Source organism: Apus apus, chromosome 2, assembly GCF_020740795.1.
Source record: "Apus apus isolate bApuApu2 chromosome 2, bApuApu2.pri.cur, whole genome shotgun sequence".
Lineage (NCBI taxonomy): Eukaryota > Metazoa > Chordata > Aves > Apodiformes > Apodidae > Apus > Apus apus.
In genome coordinates, this window is record NC_067283.1 from 134,000,166 (window position 1) to 134,019,727 (window position 19,562).

The following is a 19,562-nucleotide window of genomic DNA, read 5'->3' on the forward strand; positions in this document are numbered from 1 at the left end:
GGGACACTAACTAAAAGTAATTTTTAAAAAGTTGTATAATCTTTGTCTCAGTATACTACTGACTTGTCTCAAAGTATACATTAAACTTGCTATGACTAGTAATTCCGCAACAGGATAGACTGTTGCAGGTAGGCTTGTGGTCTTTCACCTTAGTATAGCATAACCCTCTCAAAAATAATAAATAACCAGTATATTTTAGCATTTTTTTTTTTCCTCTAACTTTGATGGATTCTATAGTCAATATGATAACTGTGCCCTGGGAAGCATTTTCCAATCCTTGGTCATTTTGCTCTGCTTCCTGCCTAAAGAACTGCTTTGTGCAGTTATGAAGAAGAAATTACTCATTTAGTGCATTGTGCTTTCCACGAATCATTGCCGTACTCTGTAAGAGAAGTTACCTGGCAGTGTTGGAAGCACCTCCACCTCTTTTTTTTATTTATTTTTTATTTTTTCTTTTTTTTTTAATCTAGAGGTGCTGGTTCACCAAAGTATCAGTATAAAGAAGGGGATGCAGGAAGGAGAGTGCAGTTTAGTGTTGTCTTTTCCTCCCTCTTGAAGTTAGTAGACAGATGGTGCATATTATCTGAACTGGAAAATCTGCTGAGACGGAGCAGCAGCTTTTCTGTATCACACTGGTGGAGCAAAGCTCATGTTCCATTGTCCTTTTTTAAATTGTTAAGTATATGTGCACACAAGTAATATTTTCATTATTCCTTCAGTTCTTATTTTATAAAATGCTTTCATTATGCTTGTTTTAAGTTGCTGCAGGATTGAGTGAAAGCCATACAGTAAATGGGGGAAGCTGGAATGAGAAGTCTGTGAAAATCTCCTCCCAGATCAATGTAGGGGAGGAGAAGTGGACATCTGTTCCCTCAACTGCAGCTGGGAAGAGGAAGACTGAGACATCAGCTTGGGGCCAGGACGCTGGAGATGCTAATGGAAATGGAAAGGACTGGGGTGTAACCCTGGTGGGCAGGCCCTGGAAGGAGCGTTCTTTGTTCACTCCTATTTGTAAGCAATTCTGAAAAAACCCCATTTCACTTAAGCATTTTTTACATAAGTATCTTTTTTAGTAGAGAATCTTTTAAGTAGCCTTATGCTTATATATTAAAAACATCTTGGAGTGGTCTAGTGAAGTGTGAACTAAGTGATTTCTGTTTACTCTTAAATTCTGATGGCTTAACATCTATGTGTTTACAGTTCAGCTGGGTTTTTTGGAGTTTATCTGAAATAAATTATTTCTGTGAAGAAATGAAAAAAATTTATATCACTCTCTGAAATCTCTGAAAGTAATTACTAAGTTATTTTGAAATGTAACTTCTTTTTTTAATGAATGCCTTAAAACCTTTGCCATAACTCTATCATGTTAATCCAAAATGATCAGCTGTGTTTTTGGCAAGTGTTTGTTTAGGCTCTAGCCATACAGAATGTTCAGCTCTTGTGACATTTAGTGTTACACAGTTGTCCTTAGTCATCCTTAGTACAATTTTTTTGCCTTTATACTTGTACTATCCATAATAAAGGAGAAGAGAATTCTGCTCTCTCTGGGCAACAATTTTTTACTTATTTGTAGATGCTGTAATATGGTCCTTCCCATTGTTCAGTCTAAGTGATCCTAGACTCATATAGAGCTCTGTGTTCCCTTGTAGTCAGCAGTGTTGCTTTAGTTTAGACCTCCTCTATTTGCCTTGCATAACTTGAAATGTGCCTGAGGCTGCTATACTTTTGAAAGCTTTACTATAGCCAAGTAGAAAGAAAGGGCTTTTTTCACATTCCAGTTTGCTGTATTTTGTTGTATATTCTAATAAGGTGGTTCTTAGTGACTGCCACCAGCTTGGTGCTGGTTTTGTTACTGAGAATTCACAATGCCTGACCAAGCTGATTATGCTTCTGGTAACATAATTAGTTTTGTGGGTGAGGGGAGAGCAACACACATCTTTCACAATGTTTTCAACACGCTTTCAACATTGCGTCTCTCAGTATTACTGTATCCAAGTTAGGATGGTTGAAAAACCGGTCAGGCTCAAAGGTAGGGTTTAGTGAGTCATACTCTACCCGGAGGCTGGTCACAAGGGGGATATCACAGGGCTGTGTACTTAGATTGGTCCTGTTTATCATCTTTATAAATGATCTGGAGGAAATAACAGGGTATGATTCGCATCAGATTCCCAGATTACACCAAATTTGAGTGGGAAAGGGGGGGCAAGTTGATACTGGTAGATCAGGGGTGCCATCCAGAGAGACCTAAACTCAGAGTTGTGTGTTCATGCAGTGACATCTTTATCACCACTAATTGTCTCATGTAATAGGTAAAATAATCCCTTCAGTTGTGTGAAATATTAACATAGCTAGAACTTCTGCTGTTTTTCAACTCTGTGCATAATTAAATAGGTAACTCAACATTGCCAGCAACATTAAGTTCTTTTTTTTTTCTTTCTTCCTCCCCCCACAGCTGCTTGGAATGTGGATGCAAGGATTAATACCTCTGAACAGAATTCTACTTCTTTCTCTTCATTTGGATTAACTCCTGGAGTTGCTGGTATGTATGCCCTTCCAAAGATTTTTCCACTCTCCCTGACCCCAACCTGCTGTAAGTAAAATTTGCCAAGTATTATTAATATACATCTTTCTCAGTGTTCTTTGAAAACAGTACAGATAACTCTAAACAAATGCAAGATGTGTTTTAGGAAAGCCTATAAAGCTTTTTTCTTATTCTAAAATTATGCAATAAAGTAACTGTTTTAAATTGAGAATCTAAAGCTAAATCACTAAGAAGGTGATACTTTTTTTAGCCTTGTTTGTATGTTGAGTCTAAATAACAGGCATAAGAGATTGCTTAATATTGCTGTGTCTCAAGCTGGAGATGTGAAGATTGCTTTCTAAGAAATTCTGCTTACCCATACTTCTGGGAAGTTTGTCATTTGGTGATTGGGGTTTTTTCCCTTCAAGGAACTGAAACGCTACTTTGGGAATACATTCTATGGACAGGATTTGAAGTCCTGAGTCTTTTTCCTCTATGATGGGTGGGAAAGCTGAGGTCTGGGGTTTTCCTGTTTTGGAGGGTAAAGTTGCTATAGAGTGCAAACCTGGCTTACTTAGAAATCTTCTGTGTTAAACTTACTGACATGAGTGTTACAGTGATTTATTATGCAATAAAGCAATCATAGTTAGGTTTTCTGCTCTTTCTTGCTTACCCCATTATCTAACTAGCTTGATGTTTGTTTTCTTTTAGGAAGTACTTTATGGACAAGTACTTTATGTATTTAGGCTATGTTTACTTGCATTGGAGTTTGCAGTCTTTTAGCTGTGGAACTTGAGCTCTTTGTCCTACAGCTCACATCCGTTCTTCATTCTCTGTACTCATCTGAGGCAGGGTAACAAAGAAGTTATGAATTCCAGGGTCTAATTTATCAGACTTTCCAAAGAACAGTTCACTTAATGAAGACATTGTCTTAAAGAAGGAACAAAGTCTTAATTGTACAGAGAGTTTTAATAAAAAAGCATTTGCCAGGGTAGCCATGTGAATTCAGGTTCAGTCATGAGGCTAAAACTTTACTTAATAAAGTGGGGCAGATTGATCTTAAGATTCATCTGCAGTACCACCATTCCAACTTCAAGTAAGAGAGAAGTGTGAAGAAAATGAAGTATATTAATAATCTTTGCACCTAAGCCAACAGTGTTGTAATGCAAAGCAACCACAGGAATGAATATTTACTACTTGTAGAGTTGTTTATAAAATAGAGTCCCAGGTAGCTATGGTCCTATTTAAACTTAATTTTGAAAGTAAATCTCATCATAAAGTAATACCTTTGCTTCTTTTGGTCTCACAGTCAAGGTTTTTTGGTTTTGTGCCAATGCCTTATTTTTCTTAAAATAAAGATGTTGTATGTCTTACACTTTGTGTTATCATGAGTGGTATTGGCTTTTTGTTTTTTGTCATGCTGCTTTTATGCTCCTGAAATCTTTTACTTGACATGAGAATTGGATTTTTAGTAATTAATAATTTAATTGTTTTATCTACAATGTAATTGATGAAGTTTCTTTCTAGTACTCTTTTCTTGTAAGCTTCTCCCTGGAAGAGTCCTTACTGATACAAGATAATAATTTTACTACCCATTTTTCAGTTTGAGGAGACTGCTGTAAACCTTAGACTGCTGTTGTTCACCCTTCTTATCACTTTTCCATTCTCTTCTTCCAACTTTATTATGTCTTCCTTCTTCAGTTCCCTTGTTTTCTTAATATATCTCATATTCAAGAGCCTTGTATATTCCCTATCCTGTCCTTAAAATCAGACTTTTTATTTTGAGCTTTCTGTCTTTTCTACTTTGATAAGAATTTATTTACTGAAGAGAACTTGGGAAGCTTGTTAACTTAAGTACAATTTTATTTATTCCCTTTCAGGATCCAACAATGAGTCAGTTTCTCAGACTGGTGCTTCTGATTTTCAGTGGGATCTAAGTCATGCTCAGCCCCCTGTTGATGACGAATGGTCTGGGTTAAGTATGTTCCTCTAAAACATTCATTAACAAAATCTTTTTAATTCCTGTTATTTTAAAGTATAGTTACTTAAATTAGCTACTTGTGTAGGTAATCTGAAGAAAAATCTGAAGGAAATTTTCACTTCTTTAATTCTAATTGACAGTTTGAAGAAAGCAGGAAGAAGTACTTTGGCAGATGATAATAGAAGATGGTTAATTTTTTAGGAAAAACACTTGCATATTGAAACTGAAAAGTGAAAGAGAGCTCATGCATTTGAAGGTAGTTCTGGCTTTTGCTAGAAAATCTTAGTAATCCTTTAAGACAGTTACTGTAAATGATGAGAAAAATCTACTGCAAGTCTGCAAAAGAATGTAGGTATTTAGCAGATAGTATTAGGGCCACTGAGTTTGCTTTTATGTGTTTTAGTACTTTACAGAAAACTTAACATGATTTAAGACTCTTGCAATTAGTCTAACTTACTTTCTTATTTAGCAAACATTAGGAGGCTATCATGTGTGTAGAAAGCATATGCAGGATAGAAATCACTGAAATTACTCGGGAATTGTAGTAAAGTTGGTGTTTATTCTTCCCTTTCCCCTCTCTGCCAATTTTAAAATATTCTTGTAGTTGTTACCACAGTCTCTCCCTGAAAAGGGATGTACTGTAGTAAAGTTAAAGCCATTCCTAAATATTAACTAGTGCAGCTGTACCTGTGAAGAAAGCTTTCAGCCTTAAATTAACTTTTTGAACTATCTTGTAGTTTACGTCTTTATTCAGTCAGATCTAAAAAAGTTTAAGAAAAACAATTTAGTGCTTCTTACTAGATCTTTGATCTGAAAAATTGTTCAAGAAATTGACCAGAAGAGCTGCCATGTATGTTACTTTCTCTTTAAGAAAAACTTACTGTTTAATAACTGCAAACATGGAACTAGTTGATGCAGTCTTTGATTCCACTGATTTTGGCATGACTGCTCTGATGCCAGATCATTTTGAAATTTTACCTTTTGTCTTTTATCTGACTTAAAGATAAGGAAAGCACATCTCAGTTAATCATTTGAAAGCAATTTGTTTTAGATACTATCAAAGTATAATTTATTCACCTTTCTGACCACAGAAGGTTTATGGCTATAACTTCTCTTAATAGAGTAATGCAGACGTAGATATCAGCTAATTGAAGCGTGCACTCATCGAAGTGGGGAAATAATGGCAGTTTAGGCCAAGGTGATTAACAAACACACCTTACTGCTTTTGTCAGGTTCAGGATAAGGAAATTAGCTGGATGCAAAAATACTACTAATTTTTGTTATTAATAAAAAATAACATTTTTTCTTTAAGCAGCTAGTGAGAGTGCAGTATATAAACTGTAAAGTGTTTTGTTGAGCAGTAATTGTTTTTTCAAATCAGTAAACTTTAGTGTCCAAAGTAAGTGTAATTGAGGTAATGTTTTTACATGAAAGCAAGAGATGGAAAAGTATTAGAAGTAATCTTAAGGTCTTTTAATGTATTTTTTGTTTCATAATGCTTGCCAGTAAACTTAATGGGGTTTTATTTTGACTTAATTTTCAAATGTTTAAACTGAATCCTGCTGTTGGCAGACTGAGTTTGCTTCTTCTCATTCAATTTGGCATAGACCAAGGGTGAGAAATATTTGTGATGTCAATATAAATTTGAAATTAAATAATATCTTTTACCAGGTGGTTTGTTTTAGAATCGACTTTCTGTAACTTTCTACTAACAGTCAGTGTAAGGCTTAGTTCTTCCCTTCAGATCTTTTAGTTTTTATACAAGTGACCTTTAAATCTGTCATTCCTGTATGACAACATAAATGTGTGTGATCATAAAAGAATGACAGCGGAATGGAGTAGGGACTTAAGAGTCTCAGAACAAAATAAGGTTATTAAAAATGTCAGTGTTAGATGACTTTTGGCTTAGTAAGATCGACACTTTCAGAGAAGTATCTTGTATAGGATTCTTACTAAAGCAAGATTGGTCAGTGTTACTCTTAATTTTTTTACAAGCTTGGAGGAAGGCATAAGGTAGAGAACAACTCTTAAATTTGTCCCTCTTCATCTAGTCTAGAAAAGTATCTCGAAGCTATTGCATCTAACTTGCTGTTGCTGTGATTAGTTTGTAATGATTGCTCTGTAAAATAACCAAGCCTTGCTCATTACTACAAAATTTTTCCACCTATTTTTTTCAGAAATGTAGGAAATTAATATTTGGGTCTTGATGTTGATAAGTGGTTTTATGCATAGATTTTTATTACTTTTTTTTTGTTTTAAACTGTCAAAAAGCCACTTACAAAGAAAGGAGACATTCCTGAAAATCTTCTTAATCTTTGTAGATGGGCTTTCTTCAGCTGATCCCAGCTCTGATTGGAATGCACCAGCAGAAGAGTGGGGAAACTGGGTAGATGAAGAAAAAGTTGCTTCTGTTCCTCAACCTGAAGAGATGCCTGATGTTCAGAAGGTAAAAGGTGATATTTTCTCCTTAGAGCCAGGACTTTGTCCTTACCACTGCCATTTTTTAAAGTAACTAAAGGGCGATGATAAAAGTAATCTCTCAACTCTTTTACACTGATAAGAATATCACAGTTGTGTTTAATGTGTCCACAGAGAAGGAAAATGTTATTGAGAAATTAGAAGCCACTAAGCTCCATGTCAAATCTGCTGTCCCACCATAATATAAAATTACCTTATTGTAGACTGAGAGGATTTAGGTCTGTATTATAGAATCACAGCTTTCATAAATAGTTCTTAACAATACTTAATTATCTGTGTGAAAAACATTTCCATGCCAGCAGTACATGGTGTTTGGTTGCCTCTTTCATTCCCAAGTTCTATACCTATATTACCAAATAGCATGTAAAGACTGTGGTCTTCCTGAAATTAACTGAATAAATAATATTGTGCTCATTTATACTTTTATATGCAATTAAATTTCTTATAGCTATTAATTTGTGTTCAGTTTATAAAAGACATATTTCATTCTCCTTTTAAATGCTAAATATTTTCTATTCCTTTAAGAAGCCTTCAGATAATGAAAGAGATAAAGCAGAGCCCATTCTTCAAAGTTCTACAAGTGGGAAATCCAAGAAAAAGAAGAAGAAAAAGAAGAAACAGGGTGAAGAAGCTAACTCTGCTGCACAGGTAAATAGAACAACAAAGAGAGTCTGAAAGCAGTGCAGGAGGAATTCACAAAATCACCTTATTTTTGTATATTAATATCTTAAGTAAAAATTATTTGGGGGAAACTAATTTCCTTATGGTGGATTGTTCACTGTCGTTTCTCAAGAGTTAAAGTAATCCTTCTCTTACTAGTATTTCCTTTAATGTGAATGATTACACGTTAGACTTACAAAGGCACCATAGTAGTTTTCCTGGGTTTATGGAAAGCATGACATATGTAGAAGGTATTTATCCTGAAGTATTGGGGTTTTATCAATGCAGGATTCTGTACTGTAGGGATGGTTCTAGGAGGAACTCTGCTCTGCATGGGAAACCTTCTCTTCCTGTCCTTTAAAACTGCTGCCTTGGCAGATATAGCTAGCTAGGAGAATGAGGTAAATTGAAGTTTTCTCTTAGGCTGTTTAAAAGTAAAATTCTACAATAATGTAGTGGTTTTCTGAAGTACTGGCTTAGCTTGATTTATGTGAAATGGTATCAATACCTTAAACTTGTTGGAGTTACTCTTGAGTCAGATTTGAATGAGAGAGTATTTGCAAACTGAGGAGGATTGATGTTTTCTGTGTTACTTAATGTTATTCTTCAAAAGCTATTTGAAATGGATTTATTGTAAAAATAGCAAAAGTAGATTGCACCTCACTTGGCAACTGAATCATGTTTGGTTAGATGAAAACAAGTACTTTCCTCATAGAAAAAAGCTTTTAGTAATTCATGCTCAGAATACATCCTGCTTCTGCTTATAGTGACAGCCATTCATAATTTAAGTTATTTATGTAATGGTAAATACTCAGTTGGATCTGACTAGATTAATTGGGGGGAGAGAGAAAGCATTACTTCAGTCATTCTTGCTTTGGATTTGCTTTTTATTATTATCATGTTACCAATCTGGGATTTTTTAAAAACAATTTAGAGGATTAAATTCCTGTTACACTAAATCATTTTGAAATTTTATACATGGAGATGGATGCTTTTGTCAATTTGCAATGTTTATTTTGAGGCAAAGTTAAACAGAGGCTATTAAGACTGCAGCGTTTTTGTAAATTAGTCATGCTCCAGCATTTACAGTGACTTGTAAGTCAGAATTCATAGGTTATGGTTAACAGGTTTTTGCAAATGTCTTGCATGGATCTTAGGGTTAGTGAGTGCATTTTCTGTTTCCTATGAGCTGCCTTTCAAGATGTATATGTCAAATGGAGTCCTACTGTCCATGATCAGATTCATTTATTCTATCTATTGGTCTCCAGACATTCTGATTTTGTTACTTGTTCCTTCAGTCCATCAGTCCAGGAGATATTCAGTGTAAAGATTTTTTTTTTTTTTAATGGAAAACCCTGGGGTGATGTTTGATAGGAGCAGAGGGATTGCTAATACATCAGATAAATTATCTTTGTTATAGCAGTTCAGTAATATAACTTACCGGTCCTACTTCAAACTCACTTAGAATTTGTGTATTTATCCTCTGAAAATTGAACATGTTCGTTTAAACAGCATCACCTTTCTCATTAATCATACTTGTTGACTTTGGTGTTTGTCGAGGCAGTGGAAGCTATCTTGTCAAGAATCAAGAGACACAGACTGTAGCTGTGTTTTCACAAAGTCTGAGGGGAAATAAGTGAAGGAACAGTGTTTGAAGAAGGTACATCCAGCTTAAAACTGCACACTTATATTCTGTTTACTGTTCACCACAACAGGATTCTTCTGGTGTTATAAACAAATATAAGTACTCATAATTCCTCATGTAAAATGAAAACTTTGCACCATTAGAGTGTTTTAAGGAGTAAAGATTGAGACTCAGATACTCTGGATATCTCTTCAGTTTCTGTACTGAGAGGTTTGTTTCACAGGCATCCTGGCAGACTAAATTGGGTTGCAAATATTAAAGTCTAATATGTTGTAGAAAGGTGTATAGGTTCGTATGCAGAGCTTCATTTTAAACCATTTTACTTGTAACAAGGCACAGAATTAAGAGTGGTCATGTGTCTTAGTGATACTTAAGCAAAACTTTTAGAATAATATCAGTTTGGTTTCACATCCTTATGATTTCACAGGAGTGTGAAGTGCTGTTCCTTCAGAGATTGGAATTTTTGTGAGTAAATTGCATGAAGAGTTCTGCCTCCTGGGCTTTAGTAGGTTCTAGGGGTATTTTTTCATTACATTGTTCTATAAATCTTGAGTGTTAGCATAGTCTAGTATTAGCCTACTAAATTTTTTTTAGATAGATTTTCTTAGTTAAAGAAGCTGATTATGATGACAAAACTGATGTGCAGGCAAGAGGAGTCAGAACTGTACTGCAAACATAGGCTCTTTTGTTTTTTTCCCCTCCCATCCCTCAATTTTGTAGGACACTGAAGAACTGGATAGAGAAGCTGGAGTGGAATTTCAGGAGAATACCTCCAAAGTTCAACCACAGCAGGAAATAGCTTTTTCTCGGAAGACCATAAGTACTAGTGAACCAGCTAAGGTAGGGATACAAAATTGGGTTTGTTATTTCTGATTTGGAAGTGCTCAAAGTCCATTGAAACATGAATTTATGTAGGTAAGGTTACAGTAAGAGTACTGCTTCAGGGTATATATTTATGAATATAAAGGTGATGTAGGTCAGTTACAAGTTTTAAAAAGGATGAGTCCTCTGACAAGCAGCATCTTCTAAATCAGTAGACATTCTCATGGCTGTCAAATTATTTTCTTGTTTGAATGCTCAAGCAATAGTTTAAAACTTTGAGATCTGTAAACAGAGGAACTAGTAGGTCTCAGCAGAAGATTAATAGCATATATTACTGTTTCATTGTAACAGAATTAATTGCTACTAACTTAGTAAATTCTGGCTTAAATGTAGTCTAAATTTTACTTTAGTGGCTGTGCTGAGCTTAATGTTAATGACTGAAAAGTTCTTATTGAAACAGTTCACAAACTGACTATTCATATCAGCTCACAGTTAAATATTCTTGAGAATACAAATTCTCTTTAATCTTATTCCAACTAGCAGCTTTTTTAGATACTGTTACCCTACAAGCATCACATCCTAGGAAGAAGTATTTAATACTTCTAGCAGTATTGATTTTCTGTTCCATAGAGTGAGCTATACCAGTTAGACAGCAGTTTGGTACCACAGAATATCTGTGAGAATATTGAGTTTTACTTCTTGATTTCTGAGGAATTGTTTTAAAAAGAACAATGTCTTAAGATTTAAAATAAATTATTAGAATGAAATATTTTACAAGAGGCTGCATGTCACCAAAGTACAGAAAGTGTTTCTTGAGAATGTTTCTTGAAAAGCACAGACATATTTTTAGCTCATTCTTAATATCCTACATTGAAATAGAGCTTTTACTGTAACTAGTTTGTTTAGGTTCAGTTCAACCTTTATTCAAGGTTGGCAACAGCTACCTGTTCTATCTGACTAGAGCAAAGTTGTTTTTTATGGGGGTTTTTGAAGCTGTATCTGAAAAACCAGACATCTGCCGATGTGTGGAAGTGGTTTTATTCCTGGCAGTGTGTGTTTTTTTAAAAAAAAAACTTAACAAGCAATTATGTTGTTTTGTGTTGGAAGCCACAGTTGATAATGTGTGGACAGAAAATTCACATTTGGATTGTGATGTCAAGGTGGTGTTTTGACATCTAGGAAGAGGTGTGCTGGTGCATCCCAAAAGGCTGGCTTTTGCTGTTTAGAAATCTAAACTGATGTAAGAAATGGTTTAGAAATTTTATATTTTCCCATGAGGTGTCAGCACTGCCAAAATATCAGCTCAGTTTCAGCAGACTTTGCTCAACTGCTTAGTGCTTAAAACCATACCCAACTTCCTAGGTGTTTTCTTAGCATCAGCTCTGTTGGAGAGTGCACTGTTTGGGGGGTATGTGAGCACTCCTGTTACTTTTGAGTCTTTAAATCTGTTTAAATGCCTTTGTAGAGCTGTGTTAGTGGCAATTTTGTGAAACAAGACATAGTCTATATTAAACTTTGTGTGGAGGCACAAGACAAAAAAGCCTGTTCTTAACAGGCTAACAGGCTGACTTCCCCAGAAGTTAGTTGTATTTGATGAAGGACAGGTTCTGAAAGGCTGTATCTAACAGTGCAGATGGTCTTCAAGTCTCCTTGCCGTCAGACCTGTCTTTTTTGTAATTTCACTCACACACAGAGATGTCCTCTGATGTTGTTTGATTTGGCTGTTCCAAAAAATTTTAGAAACAGTCTGTGACTGATGCATTAAATTAATTACTTACATTTCAAAGGTAGTTAATTTAGTGTCAAGCAAATGCTCCAAAACATAAGAACCAAATATGAGGAAAATAAACTGATATTAGAATACGAATAAGTTACTATCCAGAAGAATATCCTCATAAAGACCAGAAACAGCTGAATGTTGAACACTTCTGGGTTTTGTCTGGTGATGGTATTTTTCCCGTATGATACATTGGGCTGTGTGGAAACCTTTGGCATTTTATCAGCAGGCACAGGTTTTAAATGGAAAGGGAGCTTTGGAAATTCTTCATTTGTAACCATTTCACAAGTCACTGCTTCATTAATAAATTGTAGAATTATGCATGTAATTATTATGATCAAATAGGCATTGTTCATTGTTTCAGGTTTCCTTTCTGAACTGTGTTGTTAGCACAGAAAATCCTAGTGCAGAGTAGTTCCCAATTTTTAATGTTTGGCTTCAGTGTCCATTTCCCCTCCAGAATTCAGACAGAAGTATAGTATTTAGAAAAAATTTAGTCAGCCTCAGACAGCTGTATGCCATTTAAAACTTAATTGAGTTGCTTTACCTGCAGGTAGAGTGACTGGGTCCTAACAAAACTGTATTTGTCAAGCTTGGAAGTCCTGTAGGATGGGAGTTCATTTTACCAGTGTGCTGATTTAGGGTTTTTTTACTTTTTTTTTTAAATATTTAAGATTACAGTCCCTTCAGTATATTAAGGGAAATACTGCAATTACAGTTACTGAAAAACTTGTTTCCATTTATGTGTAAGGGCACTACAAACTCTCCCTTATAAGGTTAGACAACTGCTACACTCTAAAAGCTGTTCAACTTCTTGCTCAGTATGACTTGGTTAAAAAGAAAAGTAAAAAAGTGTATCATCTTGGTCTTTTGTATATTCTGACTAGATTTTCAAGATGCTTATATAGCAGTGATGGAAACAGTACAAACTGGTAACTGTTATCTAGGATTACATCCATAGTAAGGGCTGGACGTAGACTTGACTGTTCTGTTGTGATAGTTTCCAGGTCCTGGCTATTGTGGCACAACTACAGCCATGACATCTTAATAACATCCTAAAGGTTGCAGTTCATTGTTTGATTTGCTGTTTTCTAATACACTCCTAATTTTGGCAGTATGGTTTTCATGTTGTGACTTTCCTATTGGGATGTCAACATGACTTTTGAATTTTTACTTCTGTTTTACTGTATTCTAATTCCTATAAGTGCTACACAGTGAACTGCTGTGACATCTTGTCTCTGTAGTGGGAACCTTCAAAACAGACTAGATGATTGAAAGATAACTAGGATTATCTTTTTCCTTGGCAGTTATTCCTGCAGTAGTTTCCACTGAAATGCTTTCTGACTGCTCTCACAGATACCTGTTATTCTAATATAAGCATACAGAGTGTTTTGAGCAGTTAATAGGAATGACTGCAAATGTTTTCTAAATACAATACAAGCTTGATTTGGTTATTGAGATGCATATTTGGACCTATACAGCATGCTTGTTTGTCTTGCAGCCAAATACATACATTTCACTGTATTGAATCTCTTCAGAATATGTATTTTAGAATCTTTTTAGGATCTTAGTGGTGTTTAGATTATTCCTTCTTTCTTTGCATGTCATGTATTTTAAGAAAAAATAATTTGTGTGAATTAATTTTATTTTATTTATTATTTTATTTTTGTTTCATTTTTTCATTGATTCATTTTACTCGTATGCAACTAGAAGTTTTGGCACTAGATGGCAGTCTTGCAGCCCTGATTTAAAATTTCAAAGAATTGTAATATTGGCTTAAATTTTCAATGCTGTCTTTCCAGCAGCCGCTACATATACTCCCAAAGTAACACTGTATATAAGTGTCTTTTATGTTGTATGACTGAATAAACTTCTGGAAATGTTTTTCTGTTTTTCAAGCAGCCTGAGGAGGCTCCTTCACTTGCTGTTTCCACTGAGCCATCTGTAATTGTATCCGAGAGCGATTCTGACAAGATCGCTTCCCAAGTGCCACAGATGCTGCAAGAGACAGATGTTTCTAGTCCCAATATTAAGCAAAACAGTGTGCCTCCTCCACAGAGTAAGTATCTCTTGGTACAGTTTATTTGTCTGAATTCAGGGTGTACTTATTTTTCCTCTAGAGCATAAATAGTCAGATTGCTTTTCCTGAGATTTGAGTTTAGAGTGCCATACAGATCCTTAGGGATTTCATGTATGTATCTTGCCCTATCTTAGATTTCTTTGAGGTACTTTGGCAAACATGCTTTTACTGTGACGAAAAACTGGCTTCGTATGCTGGAATGACTGAAAAATGTCTTAGCCTTGTCCAGTCTTTAACAGACATTTGGATGTACCCATCACCATCAGGACTGGAGCTCCCTCTGTGCTGTGACTAAGGAGTTCTGCCAACAGTTTCAAAGGCCTGCTTCAGTCAAACAGATGGGTACTAACATAGCAGTTGACAGGATGTTTAGCTACCAGAAATTTGAAAAAAAATACAAGCAATTCAGTTTTCAATCTACAGGGGTGGCTTTTTTCACTACTCAACTTAGTTCATTAACATATTTTTCCATATTCTCCCATGAAATACAGTAATTGTGGAAGAAAACCAGCTGGTGATATGGGGGTGGGAAGGTATTGGGTGATGCACTTTTTTGTTGTCACCTAACAACACATACATCAGGCTGAACTACTGCAGATATACTGCTCTATAAAATATGCTGTGTCCAGAGGTGTCAAATGCATCTCCTGTTATACTCAGCAAAAGTGCTTGTATTGAAGTACTTGTTCAGTAAGACAGGAAAATTAGAAGGAAAAATAGGATTTGGAAAGGCATTGCTTGAAAATAAAATTTAAAAAAAGTTGTTGGAATTAGACTTTTTAATGAGTTTAATGAATGCTGACATTTTGTAAGAAGTTCCTGGCTAAGTTTTAAAAGTACTAAACCAGTTGTTAATGACTGCAGAAGAAATTAGATTATTTCATATTAGTCTTATTCAGCTGCACTAATTGCCTTCTTCATTTTGAACAAATGAAGCAACAGAATCTTTTGAGTCAGTGTGTCAACATAGAACTTTTTGTTCTAGTTGTGAAATATGAAGGCTTTTGATTCATGCCTCAGCAATTGAAAGAACATTTCTAATGTTCAGCATATGAAATATTAACTGATTTACCACAGTAACCACATCTTCACGGAATTTCGTTTTCTGACATGCCACTTATACCTAATGGGTAAAAATAGTGTAATCTGAAGAAAGTGAACAATTAATGTCAGTTGTGCACATGTACATTATTTTCAGTTAGCAAAAAAACAACCCTTAGTATAAACATTAATGAAAATTACCTGTGTTGCATCTTTTTGTATTCTCAGTGTAAAAAAAGTATGTTGAAATTAGCAAATTTGCTATTAAATGCACTCCAAAATAGCCTATTTGGGACGAGCAGGTAAATAAGACTCAGAAATCATGCTGGTTGATGATTCTGAATAACTTCATTAGAATATTAGATGTACTAGCCAGGATTTTGAAAGTCAGTTCTGTGTAAACTTTCTCAGTCCTAACACTGTAGTTGTATTTTGTTTTTAGCAAAGTCTGAAGAAAGCTGGGAATCCCCCAAACAAGTTAAAAAGAAGAAAAAAGCACGAAGGGAAACGTGAGCTTCCTGAGATGGACATGTGTTGCTGAATACTGTCATGAAGATTATGCTGTTTATGCAATAATTTGTGAACATGTACAGAATTTTATATAAATTTCAAACAGTTTTTAAAACAGAACTGCTGTGAACACAAACATCTTTAAAAAGGAATCAAAGGAAAGTAACTATAATATAGAAACAGAACATGCTACATTTGAAAGACATTCTGAAGAGTCTGTTTATCCAACTTTTGGAGAGAGATCTTAATTTAAAAAAAAACAAACTGGTTTTACAACACAGTGCCCTGTTTACAACAGATTATACTCTCATCTACAGCTGCGGATAAAAGATCAATTTCAAGGAAGGGTTTTCTGTAAAAATAATTGTCTGTACAACATTGGGTGTTTCTTGCCTCTCTTTTGAGTGGTGCATTAGAAGCACAGAATGTCAACCATTTTAATTTGTTTCATGCCTAAATCAAAGTGCTTTGATTAAATGCATAATCTGCCGTATCTTTATGGTAAGGTGGTTAGCAAGTCTGCTAGCTTTTACAGGAATCACAAGTGCAAATCATTAACCATTTGTACAGTCAGACCTTCATGGTTTATTATATGAAGTTAACACAATAAAACTGCTTTGGGTTAAAAGTTTGAGAATGTGATTTGAAACTTGAGTATGGTTCATGAAGTTATTTTTTATAATGTCTGTTACCTTACTTGAATTGTTGAAGATAACAGTATATTTTTAAGAATGCAGTCATGTGCATAAAATTGATTTTCTCCTTCATTCCCTACAGTTCTTGGTTGATTCAGACTCCCACCTAAAACTATATCCTTTCAACGTTTAAACCTATGGAATTAATTTAATCAAATGTTCCCTTACCTTAACACTTTTTAACTTATCATACCCAGTTCTATTCTGCCATACCCAATTCTGTTCTGTTTTCTTATTACTGAAACTCTGAAGAAAGCAAAGTGAACTTTTTTCACTCACAAATTGTTTGGGATTTCAGAACTCTGTTGGAGAACTGGAGTGGCTTCAGACAGCTTTAATTGACATTGTCAAGACCAGTTATCAGGAACACATTTTTTTACTGCCTTAACCTGTAGTATGTAGAATGTGTCTAGACTTCTGGACAGGAGTTAGTGTTTTTATATAAAAAAATAAAAATTCATGCAAGCATAGCAGTTGTAAAATAAAAGGCCATTTCCCGCTTGAAATTGTTAATTAAAGTGGTGTTTAAGATGTCTTGTCATTTTCAGGCACTGTGTAATTACATGGTATCAAACTGGCAGATGTGTTTGTGTCTGTAAGGTGCATGCTCAGCCATGTACACTGTAAATAGCCTTTACAAAAAATTTGTTTGATAGGGATGTTTAATAACATCACCTAGTAAATTCAGTTAAAGAAGAGCCAAGTTTTTTTTTTTAAATAATTGACTTCTTGTTTTGTGGTGCAAAGAGAATTGTTAACAGCTGTAACACGTGGTACTGATCAACAATCTTGTACTGTCTTACTGTACTTGACAACAATTGCAGAATTGCAAGGTGAAAACAGTTAACCTGGTTCTAATTGTACTGAAAATGCACCTTTCTGATGGAGAGCTTTCATAACAAATGGATTCTAACTTGCACAGGTATTAACCCCTGTGTACCTGGAACATGTGATGCTCTAAATTGATCTGTTAAAATAAATTGAGCATATTGTCAGTATTGATTTATTTCCTGGGAGGAAGTCATGCCTGAGACTGATACCTGTCAACATTCATGTAAAACAAATTCAGAACTGAAGTACAGCTTTTCAAGGAGTATCTTAAGGCAAACACAAAACCAGGATATTCCAAAATCATGCGGAGTTCTTTGCATGTAAATAATACTTTCATTTTACTTTTCCTAGTAAAGGTTAAAAAGAATACCCTTTGAAATTCAAGTTTGTAATGTTTGTCCAAAATGTCTTGTTTCCAATCTGTATGTTGTGCCACAAGCCTCTTTTTTAGAAAATATGAAGGTTTTATGTAATGAGACTGACTGCCCCCAAGGGCTTTCACTGCATAGATTTTTTTTTTTTTTTTTTCCCTCCTGAAGATAAAATCGGTGATTTTTCTGGGTTAGTAAGCTCTAATTCTCAAATAGCTTGCCATTCTGGAAAAAGAAACAAATAGGAACCCTGCTAATTAATTGCTACTACTAAGCAGGATCATATAAATACATAGCCTTCCTTTCAAAATGTTGTTACCTATTTAGCAGCACCTCTTACTGTTAATGTGCAGTTTCAACATCTTAGAAAGTAAAACTTGCTTCATTTGACATTCATGAAAGAGGTAGTAACTGTATAGCATACTGTCTATAAATAGAAACTTGGTTATCTATGTACTGTTATGTTTCTTTGACTCAAGCAGTGGTTAGTCTTAATGATACACTGAATCCAGACTTTGGTACTTGGATAGAAAGAAAAAACGCCATTTAAAGAAACTTACTCATTTTTTTATTTTTTATTTTTTTGTTGTTGAATGCATGGAATGGTTTCATAAATCCAATATGTTGGGTTTTTCTTAATACTCTGGAATTCTTTGTATGCGTAATTTAAACTTGTGATGATGTGTAATTGGATAGTCATGGCATATTTTTATTTCTTTTGTGGGGAGGGCAAGGTGTATAGAATTCATATGTGCTTGTTACAAAGGTAGCAACTGTGCATTGATCTGAAGGGGGTGAAAACTGTATTTCTGATGCCCTTTTAGAAGTCTAAAGAAAAAAGTACAAGAGAAAAGCACTACTTTAATATTTACTAAGAAAGAATGTACATATTAAAAACATTTCAAACTTTATAGAAATACTTCTACTACTGTTGTGTTGTAACTGAATTGTATCTCATTGGAAACTGCCTTATTAATAGTTCCTAGCCATGGGATTGTCCTGTGAACAAGGCTTTTGAAAAGTGCAGACATCAAAATACACAGTTTAAGCAGCTGCTCTTAATGATAATTGTGCTGCCTTCAAATTACTTCAGTTGGTTGTCAGTCAAGATTTCAGTTGTTAAAAAAGCAAGTCTCTTGCAGCCACTTCTACCTGTGCATCTCCTTCTGGTGACTGCTGAGAACCAGTGAAGGACAGAGTTCCAGTTTGCCAGGCCTGTATTGAAAGATTTCTTAATTGTTCCACTGTAAACGGGGGGGAACCAACCTGAAAAATGAAATTTTTAATTACTTCTTAAAAGATACTGCCAAAATTATTTTAAAATTCCGAGTGAATTGCTTAATTTAAGAACTAAAGAGCATCAGCTGAGTGAATTTGGGTTTGGGGCAGGACCAGGAAGGACTGTGTGGCCAATAACCTTAATTAGCACAGTGTCACCACAGGTTTTATTCCCTGCAGGACTAACAGAACTGCTGTTGGGATGGATGTTGGCAGCAAAGTGGGAGAACTTGTCACATGGGAGGGGGAAATGCTTGTTTCCTATACTCTACAGCATGTTGCTATTGAATGAGTCACAGACTCTTCTTACTGAAACTCACTAGAATTGCTAAAATTGTCTAGGTTCCATATTGGATCCCTTTCAGTCTATGAAACTTGAACTTCTGCTGTTTAAAATATCTCGTTAGTTGTACCAAGCTGAAGGGTTCTGGTTCACTGAAAATCACGTTTCTTTACTGCAACTATGATGTCTTTAATTTTGGTGTATTCTGGAAAATAAAACTGCATTTAAAACTCTTAACATGAAACTCCTGGTTTCAGGGTTTCATACCATGCTCTTAAAAAAAAGCACACCACCACCACATTCTTAGGAACATCTGCAGCTCAAAGCAAGTACATTTTCTGGCCTATTTGTAGCATCAAGTGACCTCTTAACTTGGCTCAGTATTTTTAATTCAGTCCATGGCAGAGGGTAAGTCATGGGCCACTCAGAACCAGATCACCACAATGAACTCATAAAACAGACTAATTCAAGATGGTTCCTGGTTTCTTAGGAATCTAACAAGTCTCCTACACACACAGTGTTTCCACTTAGCTGGTTGAATAGGCTCTTCCTTGGAGTTAAGTGATTCCTTATTTCAAGTATCTGATGA

General features: G+C 35.1%; 1 protein-coding gene across 6 annotated transcripts in view; it reads left to right on the forward strand.

Moving 5' to 3' along the window:
• MTDH (metadherin) overlaps positions 1-18,329 on the forward strand; it is a 32,617-nt gene extending 14,288 nt beyond the window's left edge. The window contains exons 6-13 of one of the 6 annotated variants that reach the window (XM_051609973.1): positions 760-1,011; positions 2,453-2,539; positions 4,402-4,500; positions 6,824-6,948; positions 7,506-7,628; positions 10,006-10,125; positions 13,784-13,943; positions 15,448-18,329. In XM_051609973.1, coding sequence (XP_051465933.1) covers positions 760-1,011; positions 2,453-2,539; positions 4,402-4,500; positions 6,824-6,948; positions 7,506-7,628; positions 10,006-10,125; positions 13,784-13,943; positions 15,448-15,518 — 1,037 coding nt within the window. In that variant the 3' untranslated portion in view covers positions 15,519-18,329. The remainder of the gene's footprint in view (positions 1-759; positions 1,012-2,452; positions 2,540-4,401; positions 4,501-6,823; positions 6,949-7,505; positions 7,629-10,005; positions 10,126-13,783; positions 13,944-15,447) is intronic. The other 5 variants (XM_051609975.1, XM_051609974.1, XM_051609976.1 and 2 more) reach the window with 5 other exon arrangements.
• The last annotated feature ends 1,233 nt before the right edge of the window (positions 18,330-19,562 follow it).